Source organism: Tachypleus tridentatus, chromosome 9 (genome assembly GCF_004210375.1).
Source record: "Tachypleus tridentatus isolate NWPU-2018 chromosome 9, ASM421037v1, whole genome shotgun sequence".
In the NCBI taxonomy this organism is placed as follows: domain Eukaryota; kingdom Metazoa; phylum Arthropoda; class Merostomata; order Xiphosura; family Limulidae; genus Tachypleus; species Tachypleus tridentatus.
Genome location: NC_134833.1, coordinates 104310092 through 104333522, shown reverse-complemented (window position 1 = coordinate 104333522; position 23431 = coordinate 104310092). Strand labels below are relative to the sequence as shown.

At 31.1% G+C, this 23431-nt stretch overlaps 1 protein-coding gene across 1 annotated transcript in view; it reads left to right on the top strand.

The window, feature by feature from the left end:
* Nucleotides 1–631: 631 nt before the first annotated feature.
* The window catches only part of LOC143227211 (uncharacterized), a 30443-nt gene continuing 7643 nt past the window's right edge, over nt 632–23431 (top strand). The window contains exons 1-10 of the mRNA XM_076458700.1: nt 632–754; nt 2316–2442; nt 3755–3930; nt 5705–5760; nt 12044–12322; nt 13864–14103; nt 16588–16697; nt 21079–21149; nt 21311–21466; nt 22138–22350. Of these exons, the coding sequence (XP_076314815.1) occupies nt 712–754; nt 2316–2442; nt 3755–3930; nt 5705–5760; nt 12044–12322; nt 13864–14103; nt 16588–16697; nt 21079–21149; nt 21311–21466; nt 22138–22350 (1471 nt within the window). The 5' untranslated portion in view covers nt 632–711. The remainder of the gene's footprint in view (nt 755–2315; nt 2443–3754; nt 3931–5704; nt 5761–12043; nt 12323–13863; nt 14104–16587; nt 16698–21078; nt 21150–21310; nt 21467–22137; nt 22351–23431) is intronic.

Here is a 23431-nt window from a genome sequence, read left to right as displayed (position 1 = left end):
CCACATGGACCAAATAAGCCTCCATACCAATTTTGGTGAAGATCCGTCCACATTTTGCGAAAAAGTTATATGGTAATACAACAGACAGTACTGTTATATTCATATAAAATATCACACTTGTTGGAGATTGTTCAGTGTGATACTTTTAACATTTTATATTGATGTTGTCAGTTGAATTATAACTAATTGTGTACATTTCTTATATAATTGTTTATGAAGCTAAATTTTCTGTAAACTGTTATTGGAGGAATGTTTATTAAATGATAGGTTTTCTGTTAGGTCCTGTTTGGTGTAACACTCATTATTTCAATGTCAACGGTTTTAGCTCTAATAAGATCATTGAACCCCTTTATCAGGATTATTAATGGAAGCAATTTTTATAGCAATGCTTATTTGTTTCTATTTTTATCCAGTTATGTAAAGATATTTTATTTATAAGAGTAATTAATGTAGTAATGAAAACACAAATATTTCCGTGACTGTTATTTACTTTTGGGATTAGAGTGGCGAGACCGGTATCTGTAATTTTAACATATTCACAGAAGTTCACAAATAATATAATACATTCAACTTATGCATTCGAATGTATATTTTGTGACACGATTAATTTTTAATTTAGGAAAGTCGAAAATCACTGTTACTGCATGTGATGCTTTCGCTTTCTGCAGTGTAGGTGACCAGATTGTATATCTGCCTTGTAGTGTACCTGAAATGCCAGTGTTGCTTACAAGAGTAAAGAAACTGTTAAATTCTGGTATGTATAAGTGTCAATTTGTGTAACGTGATTTATATTTCAACGAAAGAAGATTACAATCCTGGTCGTGATGATGTTATTAAAGTAATATGATGGTTTCCCTCCAGCTGTTTTACGTAAATCAACTATTTAATGAACGAGTACAAAATTTTTTTACGGAAATCGGTTTGTTACACTCTGTTCTTAATTTTAAAAAGAAAATTATGTTTACTTACTGTGAGGCTTAGGAGCATACCTGTAAGATTATATTTTGTCCACCAATTTCTTGATTTACACTTTGGTATCGTAAGATATTTTATTTAATCATGTCTGTTGCCTGTTCTCGTAACTACAGGATTAACATAACGGAAGTTTCCTAGTTCATTATGTCCTATCTCACATATTTTATAGCATAGAAAGATGAAATTACACAGATGTGATGAGAACATTATGCAAATGAAAATATCAGGTTTTTTTTCCGCTTTGTCATCAGGAGTCGTCATTATGACTTAAGTATCTGACCAATCACAGCTATTATTCTAAATGTGCTCCTCCCAATTTACGATGTATTGCGGTTATGGCAGACGTTATAGCGACAATGCGTATCTCATATACTTTTTTGGACAACTCTAAGACAATTACATCTTTGAGATCTGAAAGTGTTAGTTGCTTCCCACGATACACTTGTAACTTAACAGCCAGTATTTTGGAACAAGTGCTCATTAATAAAGAAAATTATTTGAAATTATTCTTTCCTGAAAATGTTTTGATAACAGCTCAATAACAAAGCCACACTGCATAGCACTGTGGATGTGTGTCAGAAATGTTACGTGTATATTAGTTTCCGGCGGAATAATGAAGTTGCGCTGGTTGACACTTTTAAGAAGAGTAAGGTGTTTTTTATCAATCTATATGATAGTGAGAGACTTCTAAATAATTGTAACGACGTTATATCAAAATGCCTGATTCCATCCATTTCCCTCAGCTTAGCACGATACAGCTCGTTAGGAAACGTTTATGCTGTTGAATGAATAGTCTTACGAACAGCTGAAACTGGAAAATCGAAACACCCTAGTCAAACTGAACTGGCTTGCTCTGCTTCGTCTTAGATGACCTTAATGATAGATTCAGCAGGTGTAAGTCGATGGCTTGCACGTGGCTTATCATAAGTATAACCCGTCCTCTCACGAACTCGCCTACACTAACACTGGACCAGGACTCCTGTAGAAGTAATAAATTACATGGTTTTATACACTAACAAGCATTATACATTTAATTAATTCTGTGACTTTAAGACTAACATCTTTTTCTATGATTGGTTTTATGCACAAAGTTAACAAGACTTTCACAATAGTGCTATTTTATAACTGTTGATTATATTATACAACAACCAGTAAATATTTTTACGTGAACGACATTATCTGAATAACTAATGCTCAAACTATATTATTATATTTTAACGAATTATACTTTTTATTGTTTTCAGTTATGTTTTTGTTGAATATTTATCAATGCCGTTATTTTGTCAAGTAAAAACATACATTTGTTCATACAATTGTTAATAAAGTGCTATTTGTTTTAGGTCATCATCACTCGGCTTGGTCATTGTTAAATCCAATAAAGATGGCATTCTCCGCAAGGATGATTGATAAAATTACAGGTTCTATTGAAGAGAGTATATTGTTAGTATTGCAGCAGTATCGACTTGGGTAAGAGTTTATTTCACTATTAGATGATTCTGTCAAACAGAATACATGTGGAACAATAATTTATATGACTTTTGCAGTGTAAAGAATGAATATTTCTTTACTTTTGTTACCATAAACATAAAGCTAAACAACAGGCATCTGTGCTCTGCTTACCACCGATATCGAAACCCGGTCTCTAGCGTTGTAATTCCACAGTCACACCGTTGTGCCACTTGGAGGCAAAATGTATGTTAATATTTTCATTAAATGGCTCTAGATGTTGTTTCATTATGGTTTTAGAGTCGTGTAAACTATTGTAACGTGCTTTAAAACCTATTTTTCATTGAAAAACAGAAATATAAATAAACAGTTTAATGAAATTAAATATACAGATAAAGAGACATCGACATTTCGAAAAATAAAATAACAAAAGAACTTCGCTGTACAAACGTATGACATGATATAAAAATTGTTCCATAACATCAGCAAAGTGAAGTTCACACAAAGACACATATGCTTGTAAAATTGTCCAGAATCATTCCTTCCCTCACAGATAAAATAAGCCGAAAACAATGTACCATCTTTACATTTCTCTCAGTTAAACGTTTAGGTCCCGCAGAATAACAGAATTTACAAACCAATTATATCATAATGACAAAAAAAAACAAATTGAGAATTGCAGCACTCGAAAGGTAGCGGTTCATCTTGTAAATAGAATCACGAGCTCGAATCTTGTCCTATTTATGGTTTTCCTTCTCCACAAAAAACGTATTTATTTGTTATGGCTTTGTCTTTCACAGTTACAACTAACAATAATTCTATTGCAAGTGTAAACAAACCGGATATTTAATTTTGAATACCAAAGCAATACGTTCAATTGGTGCTAAACATCTTCTGAAGTTTTTTTCTAGGCGTAGAAATTATTTAATGCATGATTACCTTCAAGTGAACTGTTGGAATCAGCAAGAACTACATAGAGTACCTTTTTATTCAATATTGTATCTTTCATAAAACTAATATTCTAATAAATATGTGATACAAATTGTTAGCTTGAATAACAGTAAAATTATACAGAATTATGCTAAGTAGATCTAGAAGAAAGCGAGAACAGTGTTATAAGAATTATTTTTGTGGTTACTGATCTGCACGTAAATATGCTTTTTGCCCTTAACAATGGTTTAATCACTCAGTTGTCTTCTTAAAACTCGTTTAAAAACTTCACTTCCAAAAAGTGCTATGTTTTTCTTTTTCTCTGAACCTTTCAACAGTCATATATTAATAAATCCATGTTATTACTGGTTTTTCTAATCTCTTTACGTCCGATTTCATACAGACTTCAAGAAATTACACATCTGAAAATCCCCGCTCTGGACGACCTTGTCACAGTGCTAGAAGTCTTATTTATGACACATAAGTCTAACAAAATGAAAGTTGAACTGGTGAACTTTAAGGACGAAATAATTAAAACTCTAATGCATCAGCCTCTTGAAAATCAAGATGACCAAATAGGTGAATTATTAAAAAGTTTGAGTTATTTGCTCTGTTGTTTCTATTCACAAAGTAAAACTGAGATTCTAACTGAAACAGCAAATACACATGTAAAAGGAACTTTAGCATTCATGGAATAATTGATTCTTTATTGGAAACCATACTTTCATAAAAGTTTCAAATTGCTAAAATATTTGATAAAAAATTTGTAACTAGCATTGAAAACACTATTAACCTATTTTTGTCTACTGTCCCACAAATTAAGCTACAAGCCATTGTGAGAATCTTCACTAACTCAGTTTCTATTATATGGCTTAAAAATTAAAATATTTTGTACAGGCAAAATTGAGAAACCTCAAGATATATTTTGATATAATCATAGTTAAAACAAAGCTAAGCGACATTTTAATCCCTTGTTAAAGATTTATTGTTTCACTTTTGTCGTGTGAAAATTATTAATTGATCTACTATATAGCTTTTGACTTCCTACATACTTTTCAAGAAATCTTAAAAAAAAAAGCTTTCGTTATGCAAGATAATTGTAATTTTCTGTTTTCTGTAAGTTAACAGTAACAACACTATAAGCACGATATATATATTTCACGATAAAATTAGCCACAAATAATAAAAACAAATGCTTTTTAAAATTCAACAATCTCGTTATCCCATTCCTACTTTAAAAATCGTTTCTAAAATTCAGACCTAACTTACCTAATTCATGTTACTGTACTCCTGTGTCATATCAAAATAAGTTTTATGAAGGAATCGTTATTTACCAATCATTGTAAATAAAAAAGGATCATTCACGGTGTGACAAAATTTATTTACACTGTACACTTTAAAATTTTTATCAACTTTAAATTATCAATACCCTCTGTTATATAAACAATAGCTCACACTTCATCCAGGTGTTTCATCCTACCTGTATCAAAAGCTTTGGTGTTGTCTTTTGTGTACATCTAATACCTAACAAATGTATTATAAATTAGCCAAGTTTTGAAAATTAGGACATAGTTACACGAAAATTATCAATACTAGCCGTCACTAATTTTGAACTTATAGATCAGAAGAAAGGAAGCTAGTCAGCGACACCCACCGCAACTATACCTGTACTCGTTACAACGATTTCTTTCTTCTTTACAGAAACACAAAAGAGTGTTCATAAAATGAAAATATTTTTATCCTGTCTTCTCTTTGAATGACTTCTTATCGTATAAAACATTTGTTTCTCTCTGTCAGGCTTTGAAAGTTCTCTCATGAAAAAACACATTTTCTACGCTGCCAACAATATGGAGACACTTCACAAGTTTCCATTAGTTTTGTTCCAAGAATAAAAAATGGGAATCGGTGGAACTTAATACGACTTCTTTATGTTTTTCGGTTAAGAAAAATAAAACAACCACATAACGTGGTATCTGTACTGTACCTACCGCAGTTTTCAAAACCCACTTTCTAGTGTTGTTTGTCCGCAAACATACCGCTGTGTTATTGGGATCTTCTCATAAAAAGTGTTTTACTGTAATTTCTTTTTATGTATATAGTTACCGTATAATTTAAATATTTTCACTCAACACATTCTTCAGTCTTTTCAAGCAATCGCTTTTACAAAACAAAATTTATAAGATATTTGTAGCTGAAATAATTCGTTTTAAACAAACGTGCAGAATTTTTTATTGTGTGGATGATTTCAAGTAATTAATTAATAATCTAATAGCTTGTACAATACTACACATAATGAACAACGTTTGCAATGTATTTTAAAATTGTCTGAATAACTTTTTTGGTTTGTTTGCAGAGAAGAACATCTATTCTGACACAGTGCATGATGTTTTCCCAATTTCAGAGATACAGGTAGATATTGATTTCACGACAGTGTTTTTTAATTTTGTGTTTTATAAGTATTAAATATTAAGATAACGAGAGATAGAAGGATACTTACTACATTTACTTATTAGATTTACAGCTTCAACTTTTATTGGTTCATGATATTATGCAATTTATGGATACATATAAAAACATGTTTATTGTTGTTATACTTTTATATAGACTGCATTTCTAAGTCAGCCATTACTATGTTACACACTTTCACTGGCTACATACTTATAGTTTTTGTGCAATAAGCACCATAAAGTCCGTGTTTTCTTATTTACATTTCAGATAATTAGGCTCTTGAATGATTATCTAGTGTCATGTGACTTTGGTTTTGAAGCCTCTTTCATGGTACATTTGGAGACATTCTAGCCTTACCAGCCATTATCAAAGGAGTTGGTCAACAGGGTCATTATCCATTCGTTCGTTTTAGTTTTTTGTACAGTAATCAGAAGTTACTGACGAAGTTTTTTGTTCTTCAAGCAGACATTGTCTCTTTTTATTTTCACAGTTAATAAAATCTCATGGTAGAGTTACTTGAATAGATTGATAGATTGTAAACCATGATTTTGATAGAATGGCTCCTACTATGACGTCATTTTTGGTGTTACAGATATCTACTGCTGTTTCTTACTATTTCTTAACGCATTTGGATTAAAAGAATGACTTGACACATTATCTGTTTTGTATCTACATGTACAAACAAGTGGAATGTTTGGGATCCGATAAGAAAGGCAGTTACTTAGATTATTTTTATCTATCCGTGTATGCATGAATTTGAGTTAATAATTACGTGTTAACAGTCAGCAGTTATTTTAATTTTTGGCTTCTACTGAGCAACGGAATACAAAGAGCTGTTCTCATTATTTGTTTGGAGAAAAATATTCCGTTTCTCTTACGTTGTTTCTGTAACTAAAAGCTTTACATTTACAGATATAACTATTTATCATTGTTCTCACAACTATGTATTAAAATATTTTCAAGTTAAGATACTTTCTGAATGCAATTGCCTTCTCTCCATGAGTTCAAGATTAAGTCTTATCGTTCATAGCGCTGAAACTCATGTTCCAATACTAGCGGTAGACACATAGACATAACCCAGATCTCCCCTTGTGTAGTTTTGTGCTTGATAACAAAGAAACAACTTTGTCCAACTAAACGTGCAAGGACAAATGTTAGCATGATATAAATCTAATTACAGGGAGACGTATTGAAATATAAAATAATGAAGTAGGAGCTGCGCGAAATTTGAAAAAAAAAATCATATATTTTCATTTAAACGAAATTATGTGGGATAATGTTACTATCTGGAGTTTAAAAGTTAATGATGGAAACAATTTTATTGTTCTAGGATTTGTAGGATAGTAGATTAGTTTTTGGTAGAATTAATGGCACAGAACACATTTCTTAATAAGAATATTGACCCGCAATTAGTCATATGACGGAGCGAGATATCCTTCGGAGAAAATATTTCAACCAAACTTGCAAAACGTGTTTTCAAAACTAGGTTATTTTTGTTATACTGATAGACATATCCTCATAATGTGTTAATACCTATCTTATTAATGATAATATTATAGTGTGGTTATGGACTTAAAGATGTTTTTATTTTATCTACAAAATGGTTGTATTATTGTCTGAAGAGTCTTAAACTTGTCAGATAATGTAGGTGCATATATATTACCTTTATAATCTTCAAGGAAAAATAACAAATGATTTCGTTATTATCGTGTCTAATAATTTATAATCATTGTATTAAGTTCACAACTGATTAGGAAAGTAACTCAAGGCTATATTTTTTTTACATGCATATGTTTGTGTTTCGAGTTCATTTCGAAGTAGAAATGTATCATAAACTAACGTATACAGGACTGTACGGTAATATTGACAGTTTATATTTGTTAAATATAAAGATAGTTTTATATATTGTTTCAAATAATTTCATTTTTCCAGTAACTATCATTTTTACAAAGAAATGAAACTTGTAGAAAATGTAAAAATGTTCTAATATGTGTCATTGCAGCTGTTGAAAACGTTATCTTTTCTAATAGTTTGTACATCATTCGTAATCAAAATGTGGTTTGCATAATTGTAATGTTATGAATTTCCCATATATGGTTAAAGAGAATTATATGCTAGAAAATTAGTATCTGGAAATCCAAGTATCAACAAATTTCAGTGTGTAAAGTCAGTATTTAAAGCTGAAAATTTCAAAAACATGACAGAAGTAATAAACTTCATCCCTCTTAGGTTCTTTATCGTTATATTTGTTCTCAAAGTGAGGAGATTATGTGTGATCAATCACAATTTATTTGGGAACATCGTATGAAAGTAGCACCTGAAGAGCAGATAAGTTTTCAGACATCTACAGACATTTCAGTCAAGATTGTGATTCAACTGTTTATAAAAGGTCCTTACCGTAACATGTAGTTCAAACAAGACTTAAGAGTAAAAGACTCTGGTTATCAAGAAACTAAAGCCAAAAACTGACTCATTTGACGGAAAACGAAGTTCTAATGACGAACAACAACAGCAATAACGAACATTTAACACATGTCTGTACAATAACAAACATTTAATTTTTGAACGTTTCAGAGCATAAATATCTCATCATTTAATTGTACTGAAGTTGTTTTATTATTTAATATTAGTAGCTCATTTATAATAGATGAACCAGATGCCATGACGTTGAAATTCATAATCAAAATGGGGCCCTTGGTGATTTCATTATGTGTGCAATTTGTGGAGTGTGGTAGAATTTATAATTTTTAACCAGTTCTGCTTGATACTCCCATACTTAGATGTTGTGTTAATTCTCGTTAATATATTCTTTTCCTCCTATTACCCTTCTTTGTTAGTTACCTCTTCCACTGAATAAAAGCCAGCTTTATATACAAGGTATATTTACTATACTTTTTTTACTTCTTCGAACCTCCACAAAAATCACACAAATTATGGATTATTCAAATTTGAAATACCCTACTGTTAATATTACTTGTGAAACAGAAAACAATTTAAATTAAGATTTTTGTTCCAAAATCAGCAAATTAGATCACCAGTTTCCATCTTTTTTATCGTTAAAAAACAAAAATCATATGCAGGCTTACATACTGAATACGAAAGTTTTATAATTAATACATTTAAATTTAACTTTATATTCGCTCTTCTCAAAAAAGCATATAAAATGTGTTCTAATTACCTTTCTCCCTTTATTACACTTTTCAGAACACTTTAATAAACAATAGATATCCCCCGCTTTTTATTCAAGCCCTAACAAGCAAGTTCCTTTCTCACAAATTTGAGACCCAAAGAAACATACACTGTTGATATATACCTATTAAAACTGATCGTTTTCATATTGAAGTAACAAATTTTAGGAATAATTAAAATGTTTTATCCATATGTTCAACTACAAAAGATATTTAAATCAGGTTTCAAAACATAAAATCTATTCAAATCTTCAGACCTATTACATACCTCCATGTGTTCCAGGATCGTAAATAAATATAAATATTGTGGTTGTAATGCCGCTTACACTGCCAAAACTATACGCCAATTACATCTACGAGACTGCGAACATATGGTTGCATTAAGCAGAAGTAGTAAAAACAAAACAAAAACAACTATTAATTCTACAAGACTCCACACTTAGCACACATAGTGAAAACACCATTATGAATTTCAAAGTAATTTCATCTGAACTTACATCCAGTTTTGGACTTTTAAGTAAAGAAAGTTTATCTATTATAAATGAACTCCTAGCTTTAAATAACACTACTTCGCTACAATGATGTCTGTTCTCTATACTTGTATAACATGACGATGACCGAAGAAGGTCGAAACGTTGTTCGCTCTTCTATGTAAAATATTTTCTCAACCCAAACGAGCCGTTTTTGCACATATATTTTTCTACAAGTGGGCTTTCTCGACATCACTTGTATAACATTGTTACACCTGTTGTATTATCCTAGTCTTTGTTTATTTGGTTGTGTTTTACTTTATTTTATCTTTCATTCTGTATTTTATTCTGTTATAAAAATATTTAATATTTCTCACATTTTGTACCTAATAATTTATCCTGTTCAGTATAACTTGCTGTTGTTCGTTATTAAGCACAGAACTACACAAGACTATCTTCGTTCTGCCCATCACAAATAATCTAACCAGGTTTCTTAGGTGTGCAGAAATACAGCTGGGCCACTGGAAGACATAACTTGCTGAAAAGGAAATATATAGAGAGATTCCGAAAAGTTTAAAAGTTAAATGTTTGTTGCTGTAAAAAACATGTGTCACATTTGCGTGTTGCTGGCTTCGTTCTGTTGTTCATTTCATTAAAAAAATAATATTAAATTCTAATTCATTAATTTGTAGAGGTTATTATAAAAGTCTAAAAAATGAGTTTTTTGAATAAAACGAAACAGATGAACAAAGTACAACTAAAAGTGACACAGACTGCAAAACCAAAAATTAATTTGATTGTTTTCAGCTGTTTTTTTTCTCGGAATATTGACAAATTACCTTATAAAATGCATAGGAAGACCAAAATGTGTTTGTTAAATACCAATTCTGTGATGTTATATAACAGTTGTGGTGGATGTTGAAGACATTTAATTTTTAATTTTTCTCCTAATTTCTAAATCAAGTTATTAAGTTTTACGGTGTTGACTATTATTATGTAAAAGTGATGCACAATAGGCAAAAATAAAATGATTTAAATACTACAACGCAGTATATTTCTCATCTCCAAACACAAGAGGAAAACGTGGTTCATACAGTTAATGAAACGCATAAAAAAATCAGTAACTTATGGTTAAAGAAATTGGAGCATTTTCTTGACCACATTTATCTTTTAGTGATAAGACGTATTTTTCTTTTCTTCAGACAAGTTGCTGCTGGAACATTGGTGTTACAAGTGTATTTTACATTTATTGCTTGTAATCTATCCAGGAAGAGATAGAGAAAATCAAATAAATTTTATGTTAATATTTTAGCTGTATAAACGTTCTGAAGGATAAAGAAGAAAAACAATTATTGTCCATATTCTATGAGTTATGAATAATTTTTCTTTTGCAAATTACTGTTGTCTGATTAAGGCGATAAAGCCAAGGTTCTTTTCAGATTTCTGATACATTCTGTGGTATTTTTCTTTTCTTGGTTTATGTGTAAATTGGTAAATACTATTGGTAAATAGTATTGTCTATAACTACACTTGAATACCCATACAGTTCTTTTAACCTGTTGCCTCTTTTCTGATGTGCCTGAAAGTCTTTCTTTTTGCTCATTTTTGTCATTTTTCATGTAAAATTCTTCTTATGATCCTTATTTTCAATACATTCAGAATAACAGCACAAAGCTATATTATTTTCTTTGCTAGATTCTTCTGCTATCAGTATTTTTATTGTTGTATATTTTAAGACCTTTTCTTGAACTCCGGAGTTTGTTTTATTTATACTTTGTTTATCTCACTCTATGTTCTCCTTACTGCTCCTTAATTAAAAGATGATACTAGAACTTCTGTGAGAGTCTGTATTCTATTGATTCATTCCGCAAGATGCTTTAAACATCTAATTCAGTTCGAAATTTGCTACTTTAATGCAAAGAGAAAGATAATTGTCACTAAAGTAATATTTAAACCTACAGTATGTCATAGTGTACTTTTGCGTTACAAACAAAAATAATACAAATGTTCTGATGTTTACCAAAAAACGTATGTGTAACTTATATGGACACATTTTACATTCATAACTTTTTCTTTTTACTGCTTGAGTCACAGGTCAACTTATTTCTAAATGTTTTAGTTATAACTTGGCAAGTTGGACTATTTTAGATGTGTTAGTGTAACAATTTTATAAGTGAATAGTGAATACCACTTTGTTTACTAGGACTAAAGTAGCTGTTTTTTTTTGTAATGATTTTAAGAACAATTATAAGTTCTATGAGTTTGTGAGTCAGTTTGTTACCTCTCTACTGACATGCCTAAAAATCTTTCTTCTTGCTTGCTTCTCTCATATTTTATACCTTTATATATATACATATATATATTATCATTATAAGTAACCTAATTTCTTTTTATTTGATTTTCTGACCTATTCTGTGTTCATAAGCCTTGAATAGGAAAAACGGAAGGGGTACGGCTAATCAAGGAATCCATAAAGTCTGTTCGTCAGATATTTTATTTTCAATTTCACCTGCAGTGAAAATGAAAAACAAAACAAAAAACACACACATATATTCGTATATATACTTTCTGTTTCTTGTTGTCTAGGCTAAAGCTATGATCCAAGTTTTGGAATATCATATGGAATTAAATTTGGAAGACAATTTCGATAGTAAGAAGGGAAAATCGTCCAAACAAGTAATACATGACATCAATGTCATCAACATGGGTGTGTGTCACAGCTTATATATTAACAAGGGTCCATTAGAGGCAACATTTCCTAATTTGAATGTTTACGTCCAAAGAAAGGGATTTCATGATACCGTTCACAGTATGGTAGCAGAAGTTTCCATTCCGTCTTTGCTTAACAAGTCGAAGCATGTTTCTGTAAGTATTTCTAAACACACTGTCTTTCTTTGATTAGCCTTAATATTTCATCTTTTGGGGCTACAAATATTAACATTCATAACTTCAATGACAATATTTGAATAACGTAAGAGCTTATCTAATCGCTTTCGATTTTAGTTTAGCTTTTATAGTATACTAAATGTAAACATATTATTTTGTTTCATTAAACTACAGCATTGTTGACGCATCATCTGAAATAATGGTGGCCCTTCATCCAGTCTACATAATTCGAAAAAGTCTTAAATTACATTTAAAAGTATTTTGTAAAACCACAGAATTGTTAAAACCAAAATAGTTTAATTTCATTTTACAGAAATGCACTGAATTAGAGTTGAGAGTTTAATAAAGTACCACACAGTAAAATAATTATTTCACTATTTGCACTAATCAAGTTGACGCAATTTAAAATTCCTGAAAATATTTATTAGTTGAATACGCTGGAGACCAAATAAAAGATCACGACATTTTATCCCGAGATTCTTTAGTATTACTCGGGGAGAGTATCTCGTAGTAGTAGAAAGAGTTTTGGAGATACTGCCACACATTAAGCTAAGAAATACGTAGAGAAGACCATTCATAAGCCATCTGGTCAGATAAGAAATCTGTAACATTTGAATTTACAAGGAATGTAAATTCCAGCAGCTTTTATATCTTCTCAGCCCATCGAACCCCTGATTTTAGCGTTGTAAAAGACATAATGGAAAAAGCTTTTATCTATCTTTTGAAAAAAACTAATGGAAAAATGTTGACTCTGGTACCCACTTATCAGACATGCTTTGTGAATACATATATGGAAAGGTGACCATTCAGGTAACCAGTGACCAGGCATGCTGTGTCAATACATCCCTCAAAGGTGACTACTCAGTTACCAATAAACCAGACATATTGTGTCAATATATCCCTTATTTATGGTGCTAAATTTTAAAAAGGCCATAGAAGCTCTCAATAAATCGTCAGTGCTGATACTCCAAAACACACATGTGAGAACACCAACGCAGTGTGACACAGTTATTTTACAGTACAGAAAATTGATCAGAACTGTGAAGGAAGAGTCAGAATCTCAGTTTTCGAACTAAAATTTCTATACTGTATGGTTTAATGAATGTCTGTTGAGATATGTAAAACAGGATATGAAAGAACTTACAAATAAAAAACTGTAAAAAAGAAGAAACTCTGAAGAAAAAAATGGATGCATAGAACTTTAGGTTCTATGGTATTTTATTAAGTAATTTACATTATTTTTATTCCCTTATGTGAGAAATATACGTCAAAAAGACATCAGAACGATTGCATTTTAAACTATGTAATGTTTAAGAAAATAAATACAACAGTGGAATGGAAGTTAAGATGTCTGTATCATCTTAGATAATATAATGTTAATAATTTTATAACATTTTATTTTTAAAAACAGGTAATCAATGTATTGTTGTTCAACAAAATAATTAAAGATGTTTGTAACTTAAAACTTTGAATATTAATTTCCATTCAACTACTAACGTATATTTTCTTTTCTTGAATAGATACAATTATACAGCTTCTTCAGCAGTGCAGAAAATGAATATGCAGACGACATATGTTTGTCTTTAGTGCAGTATCCCACAGAATATTTTCAATCATTTTCGTTAAGTCCACACAAAATGCTGATCAGTGAAGTGCTTGAGGTGAAATTTCTATGTCCCCAAGACGACTGTACACTTCAGATTAACAGCTTACATTTAACAATTACACTCCCAGTGATTGATGGCTATTCTGGCGATATGGTGAGTTTTTCTTACTTCCTCGTATCTCTGTTAAATGAAAACTCAAAGAGATCCTGGAAGCTGTATTGTTTTCTGCTTTGAATCCGATTTACATTTACTTAATTTTGAAACGTTAAAGCAATAACTATATTGTTTATCATTCCATAAATAACTTATATAAATAACCTTCATGAAAATTGAATAAGTACCATATGTTATGGTACTTCATTGTCTATTAAGGTTGTAGACTTGAAGAGACTAACTTTTGTCTGCAATGTTGCCTTGTTTAGTCTAGGGTCTAGTCTTTGTTTAACTTTAAATGACGAAGTACCACATGTTATGCCTTTTGTGATTTAAAATTCACACAAACTGCTTTATTTCAATTTCAGCATGATTAATTAAAATATCATAATAATCCAGTACCTTATACATATTATGTCGAAGTAGAGAAAGCACTATAAGTTGTATTGTGCTCTTGCAAAATACATCTGATGTTTAAGAGTTTACGAAGTTCATTAATGACTATATGATCTATTACAACTTTACCACATTTCTATTGCTCTTTACTAAGAACCGATTATGCTCCATGGTAAATCGCATGTTTCGTGTTCCGTTACTGCTAAAAATGAATTGCTCTCCGCACTTTGGAGTTGTGGATGCTTTATCAGACTAATTGTTTTTCTTCTAAACTATGATTTCTGAAGTAAGGACAGCAAGCGCAAAAAGCTGACATCTAGATTTTCGGAAAATTCAACAAAGTCATGTATTAAGTGGGAATAATAAACAACTTCTGTTAATTATGTTTTGTTAGCACTTATTGTCTATGTTATGAAAAACTACTATTACATAATGCTGTTCTACAATAGAAACCAAACTAATGTTCAGTGTTGGTTGCAAGGATCTCTCTGACTGTTCAAAGATACCTATTATTACGATCTAACAACAGTGATAATTGGATGGAAAGATTATGTTACTAAAAATAAAATGTGTTAACCAACCGTTACAGGAACGAGAAAGTCAAAATTATTCTTTAAAGATGGCGAGGTTGTTAGAGAGATAGATTCGTAATCTGAAGGTCGTGAGTTCGAATCCTCGTCTTACCAACCACTCTCTTGCCCTTTCAGCAGTGAGAGCGTTATAATATTACGGTCAATCCCACTATTCATCGGTAAAAAGTAGCCCGAGAGTTGGTGATGATTAACTGCCTTTCCTCTAGTCTTACACTGGGGCCGACTAGTGTATACAGCCCTCGTGTAAATTTACTTGAAATTCAAAAGTAAAGAATCATAGGATTCTGTAAAATATAACAAGCGTTTATCATTTCAGTGAACCATTTATAAACAATCATTCCGAAAACAAAATATTTCTAATGCAAACACAAAAGTTCAGTTTTAGCAACATCTCAAATGTAAACTGCACACAATGGATGTTTAAAATTGTGTGACTTAGTCTGACATTCAAAACACCATCAGACATTTTTCACAAACTATTTATCCTGCTAGTGCTCTTATGACAGTCCAATACACTTGAAGTGTTGTAATGATGTTAGAATGGTCTTGTAGAATGATTTTAGTCTTATAGTATCTTTAACAGTTTGAATGATAACACTGCAAACAAATCTGGGCATTATCTCCGACAATGTCTACATCAGGATATTTAATTTTCCCTCTGGTACATGACTCCTGTTCCAGGCGAAAATGGTAAACAAATTGTTGTTGAATCGTATAAAACATAAATTTAAGCAAACATGTTCGCAATGAAGTCAAACATTGCATTTACTTTGATAAAGCTTTGTAAAAATGTGTACCAATAGACTATACTTCTTGATGAAGAGGATACAACGAAGAAAGACGTCTTCTAACATATTATTGACTCTGAGTCTCGCCAATTGCAAAAATATAAATAATGCAGAGAAGAGTTGCCGAATTTGTTGTTAAGTGAGACTAGTGATTAGTCACTGTATGAAGTGTGGTAGACAAAATCTTCTTTGCTCATGCTAATCAATTACGACATGTTGTGCTACTTAAATTATGTATTCTTTATATTTAAACATCAGGATAATCAAATATTATTACTTGGTACATTAGTTAAGTATCTAGAACTTGTGTTAAATGTGCTTTCCTGAACAAGTTTTACTATTTAAGTGGAATTCTGTACTAAAGAAACCATGTAAAATGACGTCAGAACTGCATCTTTATTCCTTCTTTATCATCTACTAAAGCAAAAACTCGAATATGCAACAAAGAAAAGTTCTAGTAAAAGTTATGCTAAATAAATTGTTGTATGAAATTCTTCCTTAATTTCAATTTATAAAAAAATACTATTACATAATGCTGTTCAACTGTTGGTAATTGTAAGTAAGTTCTTATGGACCAGACTTCATGCTGTTTACATATTTAAGATCTCTAGCTCTTAATGAAATGAGCTGTTAAATAATTGTCTCATTCATCTACTTGACAACAAAATTTTGTTTATAACTTGCAAGTGGTCAAATTTTCATTGCAGTGTTTGAAATGGACGACTAGCGGTTGGATGGAAAATTATTGCGAAACGAAAGAAATGATTGAAGCTCAACACTTCTTCAAGTGTATGTGTTTTACTCCAGGGTTTTACAGGTAAGTATCACATAAATTTGATATTGATAAAATCAAAAAAGATAATTAAGCTAACTACAGCTGAACTGGCGAAAAAATTGAAAATAACTTCCTTTTTCTCTTCCAAGAATAAAAGTTATAAAATCACATGTGTAAAATTAGACCTCTAACCAGAGAAATCTTCCTCAAGAAAATACGTACAGGAATTCACAATGAAACACGAGGTGCAGACAACTAATGTAGACAAAGCTTACCTCTTGTGATTTAATTTTATATGATTGCTATTGTACATATCAATACTTTAAGCTGATTGCAGCATTGTTATCATGGAGTAACTCACGACCAATAAGGATAAAATTATGACTTTTACGATGAAAGATGGCGTCATTATGATATCAGAGAACTGCTGAGAGAAAGTAGAAAATTGTATAAATTACAAGAAAATATATCAAAATTGTTGTTTAGAAGTAAGCGCAAAGCTACACCAAGAGCTATCTATGCTCTGCTCACCACTGGGGGACATATATCAATATATTTTAACATACAATAATTTCATTAAATTTTTCTTTTGGTTCGTGTAAATAAATTTCACGATATGTGTTTATGAATTAAAAGCAATGAAAATTATTAATTATTAATTAAAATTATTCCGCATAATATATATATATTTACTTATATATATATAAGTAAATATAAGGTTGGTTTGTATAAAAGTTTATTCATGCATTATCTTAAGCACGGTTAAACATTCATTGTGAAGTATAGACGTCTACATGTTTATGATTGAATAAAGACAGCTACTTAATCTGCAAGAGTAGACCCAGCACGACCATGTGATTAGAGCCCTCGATTTGTTATTTGCGTGTTTGAATCCCTGTCCCACCAAAGGTGCTCGATTTTTTAGGTATGGGTGCGTTATTACATTATAATTAATCCCATTCCTCGTTGGTAAAAGAGTAGCCCAAAAGTTGGCGGTGGATGATGATGACAAGCTGCTTTATCTCTAGTCTTACAATACTAAATTAGGAACCGCTAGCACAGATAGCTTTTGTGTAGCTTTGCACGATAATTAAAAAAAACCAACAAATCCACAAGACCAAATTTCTTCAGACAAACACAAGTACAGTAGATATGGCAAACACAACTAAACAAGGGTTAAAGTATGGAAGTTAATAAACTTTTAATGACTATTAATCAACAAGTTAACAATTTAATCAAATACTAATGTTCACTCCTTCAAGAGCCATTACAAGTCAATAATTTAATCTAGTGCTAATGTTCAGTCGTTCAAGAGACATTACAAGATTTTAAACCAACCTAGCAACTCTTCTTGTTGCTAAACTTAGGACGACACTTGTGAAAATAATGGATGATGTAAAAATTGAGAGTATTCCAGATATTTCACTGTAAGATGAAACAATAGACAGAGAACATAAAAGCTGTTCCGCCTGAGGAACTTTCTGTACGATAAATATAGTTGCTCACGGTAAATCCTTGAATGCAATAAAATCTATAAAAAAATAACAAAAGAGCAAATTGCCAAATTGTTCTCCAGAATATAAACTGTAAAATATTTTTAGTTTTAGATATGTACGTAGATACTTCCTACACGTTAGCGAGCATCACCATAACTTTGGAAAGTCGTTTTAAATGAATGATTTCTAAACATGGTTATAAGAAACAAAACATTTAAAATATTCCCTCTCACTATTCTAAGGCCCGGTTAAAGGACTCGAGTCGTAATCCGTGGGTCGCAGGTTCGAATCCCCGTCACAACAAACATGCTCGCCCTTTGAGCTGTGGGTCGTTATAATGTAAGGTCAATTCCACTATTCGTTGTTAAGAGTAGCTCAAGAGTTGGCGTGAGTGGTGATGACTAGCTGCTTTCCCTCTAGTCTTACACTGCTAAATTAGAGACGCCTAGCACGAATAACTCTGGTATAGTTTTGGGTGAAAATCAAAACAAAACATAAAGTAAACTTTCTAACTAAAAAGCACTGATGACATACTTTAGCACCAAATAAAATTTATGATCATTCCATAATATTTCTGTATTATTACATGTTAGTTATCGTAGATACAGTAAGTATCTTCTTCTTTGTCTTTTAAACGACCTAAAATATGAGATATAAGTTCAGCTAAAATTTAATATAGAGTTTTCCTGAGAGAACTCAACGACAGTAGCAAAGCACTTCAATAAATGTTTGAAAGTATTATGGGTTATTTTCCTTTACTACATTAATTATATATATTACCAGATAACACGCCACTCCATCTTTAGTGTTATTCATTTTTAGGGTTATGCCTGAATGACTGATATAAATAACTTTACAGCTAAGGCTTCACTAGCCAACTCTACGATACCTAATTTTGAATATAATAGTCACCCCTCAAATCTCTTATAAAATAAATGTGTGCGATCAATAAGGATCCTCTCTCTCACTGAATCCAATGACGGCGACAGCAGAAGGAACGATCTTTAGAATTTTCCTCAGAACACATCTTTAGCCTTGATTAAATAAATAGCAAATCATGTGAAAAATAGTTTGGACGATTCATATATACTATTTGGAAATTTATTTTAAATTTATATCCAAGTTTATTTATGTATATGGAAATACATATAAAAAACATCTTCACATACAAAACAAAAATATAAAAGCAAACATGAAAAAAAAATGTTTCTGTTGATTTTCAAAATGTTCTTGCTAACAACTAGAACTGTAGTACCAAAGACATTAGGATCTCATGTTTGTTTGTTTTGTTTTTGAATTTCGCGCAAAGTTACACGAGGGCTATCTGCGCTGGATCTTATATCCAATGCTACATACATGACATGTTACTTAGGCTACTAAGAATGAGGTTTCAGATAAGAATACCTTTATTTTATTGTATTAAGTTACGTAATGTACGTTTGTTATGAATTTTAAACTTATTTAAAGGCAGGTGGCTAACAATGATTTGACAAAAGGATTATTAAAAAGGAGGTTGAGTACATTATATTAGAATTACATTAGAATTTCATGACATTTTTGTAATCCATCTAAACAACAGCCTCGTATCACCACACTGTATATGTAACTCCAAACGATGTTATAATGAAGATCTGGTACGTGCAATTTTACCTTGACGTATCGTTTGTAGTTTTCACAACGCTTGTGAATTTGCAAATTCAATATTATTTTAATATTATATACAGTATTCTATATTTATAAAGAAATTTGAAGAAGATGTCTCTGTACTGTTTGAAGTATTATATTTCTGTTAAAGTACTGCTGTTATTTTTAAGCGTACACGAAAATAGGTTTTTAGTAATAGTAATCTCTAGTAACATTAAAACAGTTACAAATGTGAATTTTTTTATTGTTCTTTCACGTGAGTAGCTGACAGTTATGTTTCATGAAAAATTATGTGTAACAACGTGTGTTTACATTATAAACGTAATGTTTTGTGAAAAGCTTCTCATGGAACATCAAGATGAGTTATTAACAATAATACGTCAAATAAATATGTGTGCCGTAACTACCTAGTGTACGATCAGTAAGCTTCTTGTATCATATTCGTATGTTACATACAGTAGCAATACAGGAAAAAATTCACTATACCCTCAACAATAAGGTTTGTTTTTTGCGTTACGTATACGATGTTTACAAAAAGAAATCTTTAAGTTAACACTTAGTTTCAAGAAGAGTTGGTATCCTTCTATAATATAAATTACAAACATTACGGGTCAACGAGAGACTCATAATACATCAAAGTAGATGAATAATATTTATTCGAAAAACTTTCACTTCTGACATTAGGTAAAAGTTAAGAACGATAGGTAAAATGGAGGTTGTGAGACAGCGAATTCTCTCTTTTTGCTATAATTTTGTTTGTCATTTATATAATATTATTTATATCTTTTGTTTATCTGTGAGTTTTTAGTTACATTAAAAGTCTCACTTGCCTTCTAGCTGATCACTTTGGTTCTGAGCAAACAGTGAGTTTAATAATGTTGATCAAATAGCAATAGTTAAAGGAGTCTGTTATATCATCAAGATTCAAGTCATCAAAGCCAAGTGCTTCAAACACCGTTCTGTGCGGTTACGAGTCGTTTCAATAGCAAAGTACTTACAATGACATTTCTGTATAACAGAGTTATTTGCAACTATGATATTTACATGACTAACTTAATGTAAAAAGTTGAAAAGGACATACGTTTATCGTATTTAAACAATATAAGTGCAATTTTTGGTCACGCAAAGACTATTTGCCAAGAAAATTAGGTTGTCTATTAAAGTATATGATTTCTTCTAAATGAAAATAAAAAAATATATTTATTTACTATACGATGAAGACTCCACACACAAGAAATCTTAATATTAAATCTTTATATGGTAATTTTATTTATGTTTTCCAGTGTGTCAGGGTTCGCCTCGAACATCAGTGAGTCTATAACGGACCAAACACTACAAATGTCATTTGTTAATGGTAAGTCCATGTATACATAATTTAAGAAGTATTTTATTTTACCTGACAGATCCGTATTTTCTCTATTTAAATTTCAAAAGATTTTTCACAACATAGATAAAAAAACGGATATAGTTGTAACTTCAGTGAGAGCTCTGAGTTTGTTATTTTTATTAAAACAGATTCAGAAAGTGTTGCATTAATAATTGGATTAGTAGATGTGAAAGACATAAACTTGAAGGAACAGAAGGCGCGATTTTTAATTCACCTTCGAGATCAACTAGCAGAAAACCTGGGGATCCAAGCATCACAGATTGAGAGGATTGTGTTAGAAGAAGGTAAGCAACTTCGACCCTAGTTTGTAAAGCCGATTTTCCTTTCCAAATTTAACTTCTTAAAAACTATGGTGTTAAATGTCTTAATATAAGTGAAGTATGAAATACTTGAACAATGATAAGTAGCTTGGTAATTATTATGTTTTCTTCATTATAGTTACACGCAACAGTTGTTCGGATATCTAATGAATGAAACTCATGTTTAAAACGGAAATTTGGCAGAAGATCACGATAACCGATTGTTGTGATTATTTTTGTAAAGGCCTTTTTGTAGTTTTGCAACTGATGTGGCGTTTATTTTTCTTTCACTGTAATGTTTTATCAGGGATCCTTTCTTCGCTTCTAAGTGAAGCAGTCAGGGATATTTTGCATATAGAACTTTTCAGTTTGTTACCTATTATTAAATCTATTATTACTTGTTTAGCTTACAACTGACACAGTAAAGAGGAAATACAACGTTTAATCTCTATTTATGGAAACATGTGTTTTTTCTTTCTAATCATTACGTTTTCGTTCTGTCGTTTCAATCAATGTAACAAGTTGAATGAATGTCGTTGGTCTATTTGAAATATTATCTTATACCCAAGATATGGTTGTGTTGCCTGTCGCTTGTATTATCACAAACAATAATTCTATTCTCAGATGTATGCAAGTAACAAACATCTGTGTTTCAGATGAATTGCTGCTGAAGTTTATAGTCCTGCCGGGATTCAACAGCTCAACAGCTTCTTTGACATCAATTGTTCGTACTCTCTACCACATGGTCAACAACGAAGTCTTAAATCTGACGGACTTAGCCGGAAAAAGAGTGAAGGTTGTTCCCTACACTTTGTCTTTAAATAATTCCCTCCACTTGGCCACAAATGATATTCTAGGAAATACTGTAGGTAAGATTAGCACAAGAACTGATATGTCTATAAATACACTTTAATTTAAGCTTTGGCAATTTTGAATAATGTCAATAAAATTCAAACTTCTGACGTTACCATTCCTTGTATATCTTAATGGATAATGTCTGTGATCAATCACGTTAAGGATATTCCATCTATCCAACAGGATTTCTATAAAAATATAAAACTCTTCAGCATGTAGTGGCCTCAGAAGAACACACCGCTACGATCAGGGTTAAACAATAAAGAAATAAATTCAACACAGTAAAGAAATTCTAATGAATAATTTATCATAAATATAGATAAAATGACAATTATGGACTCAGAGAAAAAACAAAAACCTAATTCAAAAAAAAATAAAAATACAACAACTACAATATATTCAAACATTTTTTTTAATATAAAAAATATGAACTATCTTGGGTGACAAACAGCACACTTAATGAAGATTTTTGTAGGTTGTTTACTGACGGAGTAGATCACGAGAGTGTAGCCTCGTGTGATTATAAATTTACTTACTCTTCTGTACATCATTAGTATCTGTACATCACTGCTGTGAAAGAGATTATGTCAGTTTCGTCATACATACCCACATTTACTCAAGATATAAATTATGTAGAAGGATTGGTTTGTTTTGAATTTCGCGCAAAAACACTCGAAAACGTTCGTAATTTAGCAGTGTAAGATTAGAGAGAAGGCTGCTAATCATTACCACCCACCGCCGATTCTTGGGCTATTCTTTTACCAAGGAATAATGAAATTGACCGTCACTTCATATCGCCCCACAGTTGAAAGGACGAGCATGTTTGGTGTGACAGGGATTCGAACCCGCTGATAACGAGTCGAGTGCCTTAACCATCTGGCCATGTCGAGCCTATTTTGAATGCAGTTAATAATTTGAAGTAAAATCAAACGATAGAAATAAATAATAAATCAATAATAATAACAATACAATTCGCTATCTCACAAGCATCTACGGGGAAACTTATAATATTAAATAAAAGGTAAAAGTTAGGAGTTTTACATTGTACAATTTCAGATTCATGTCTTCTTTAAGATTGCTCTCCGCTAGTACCGC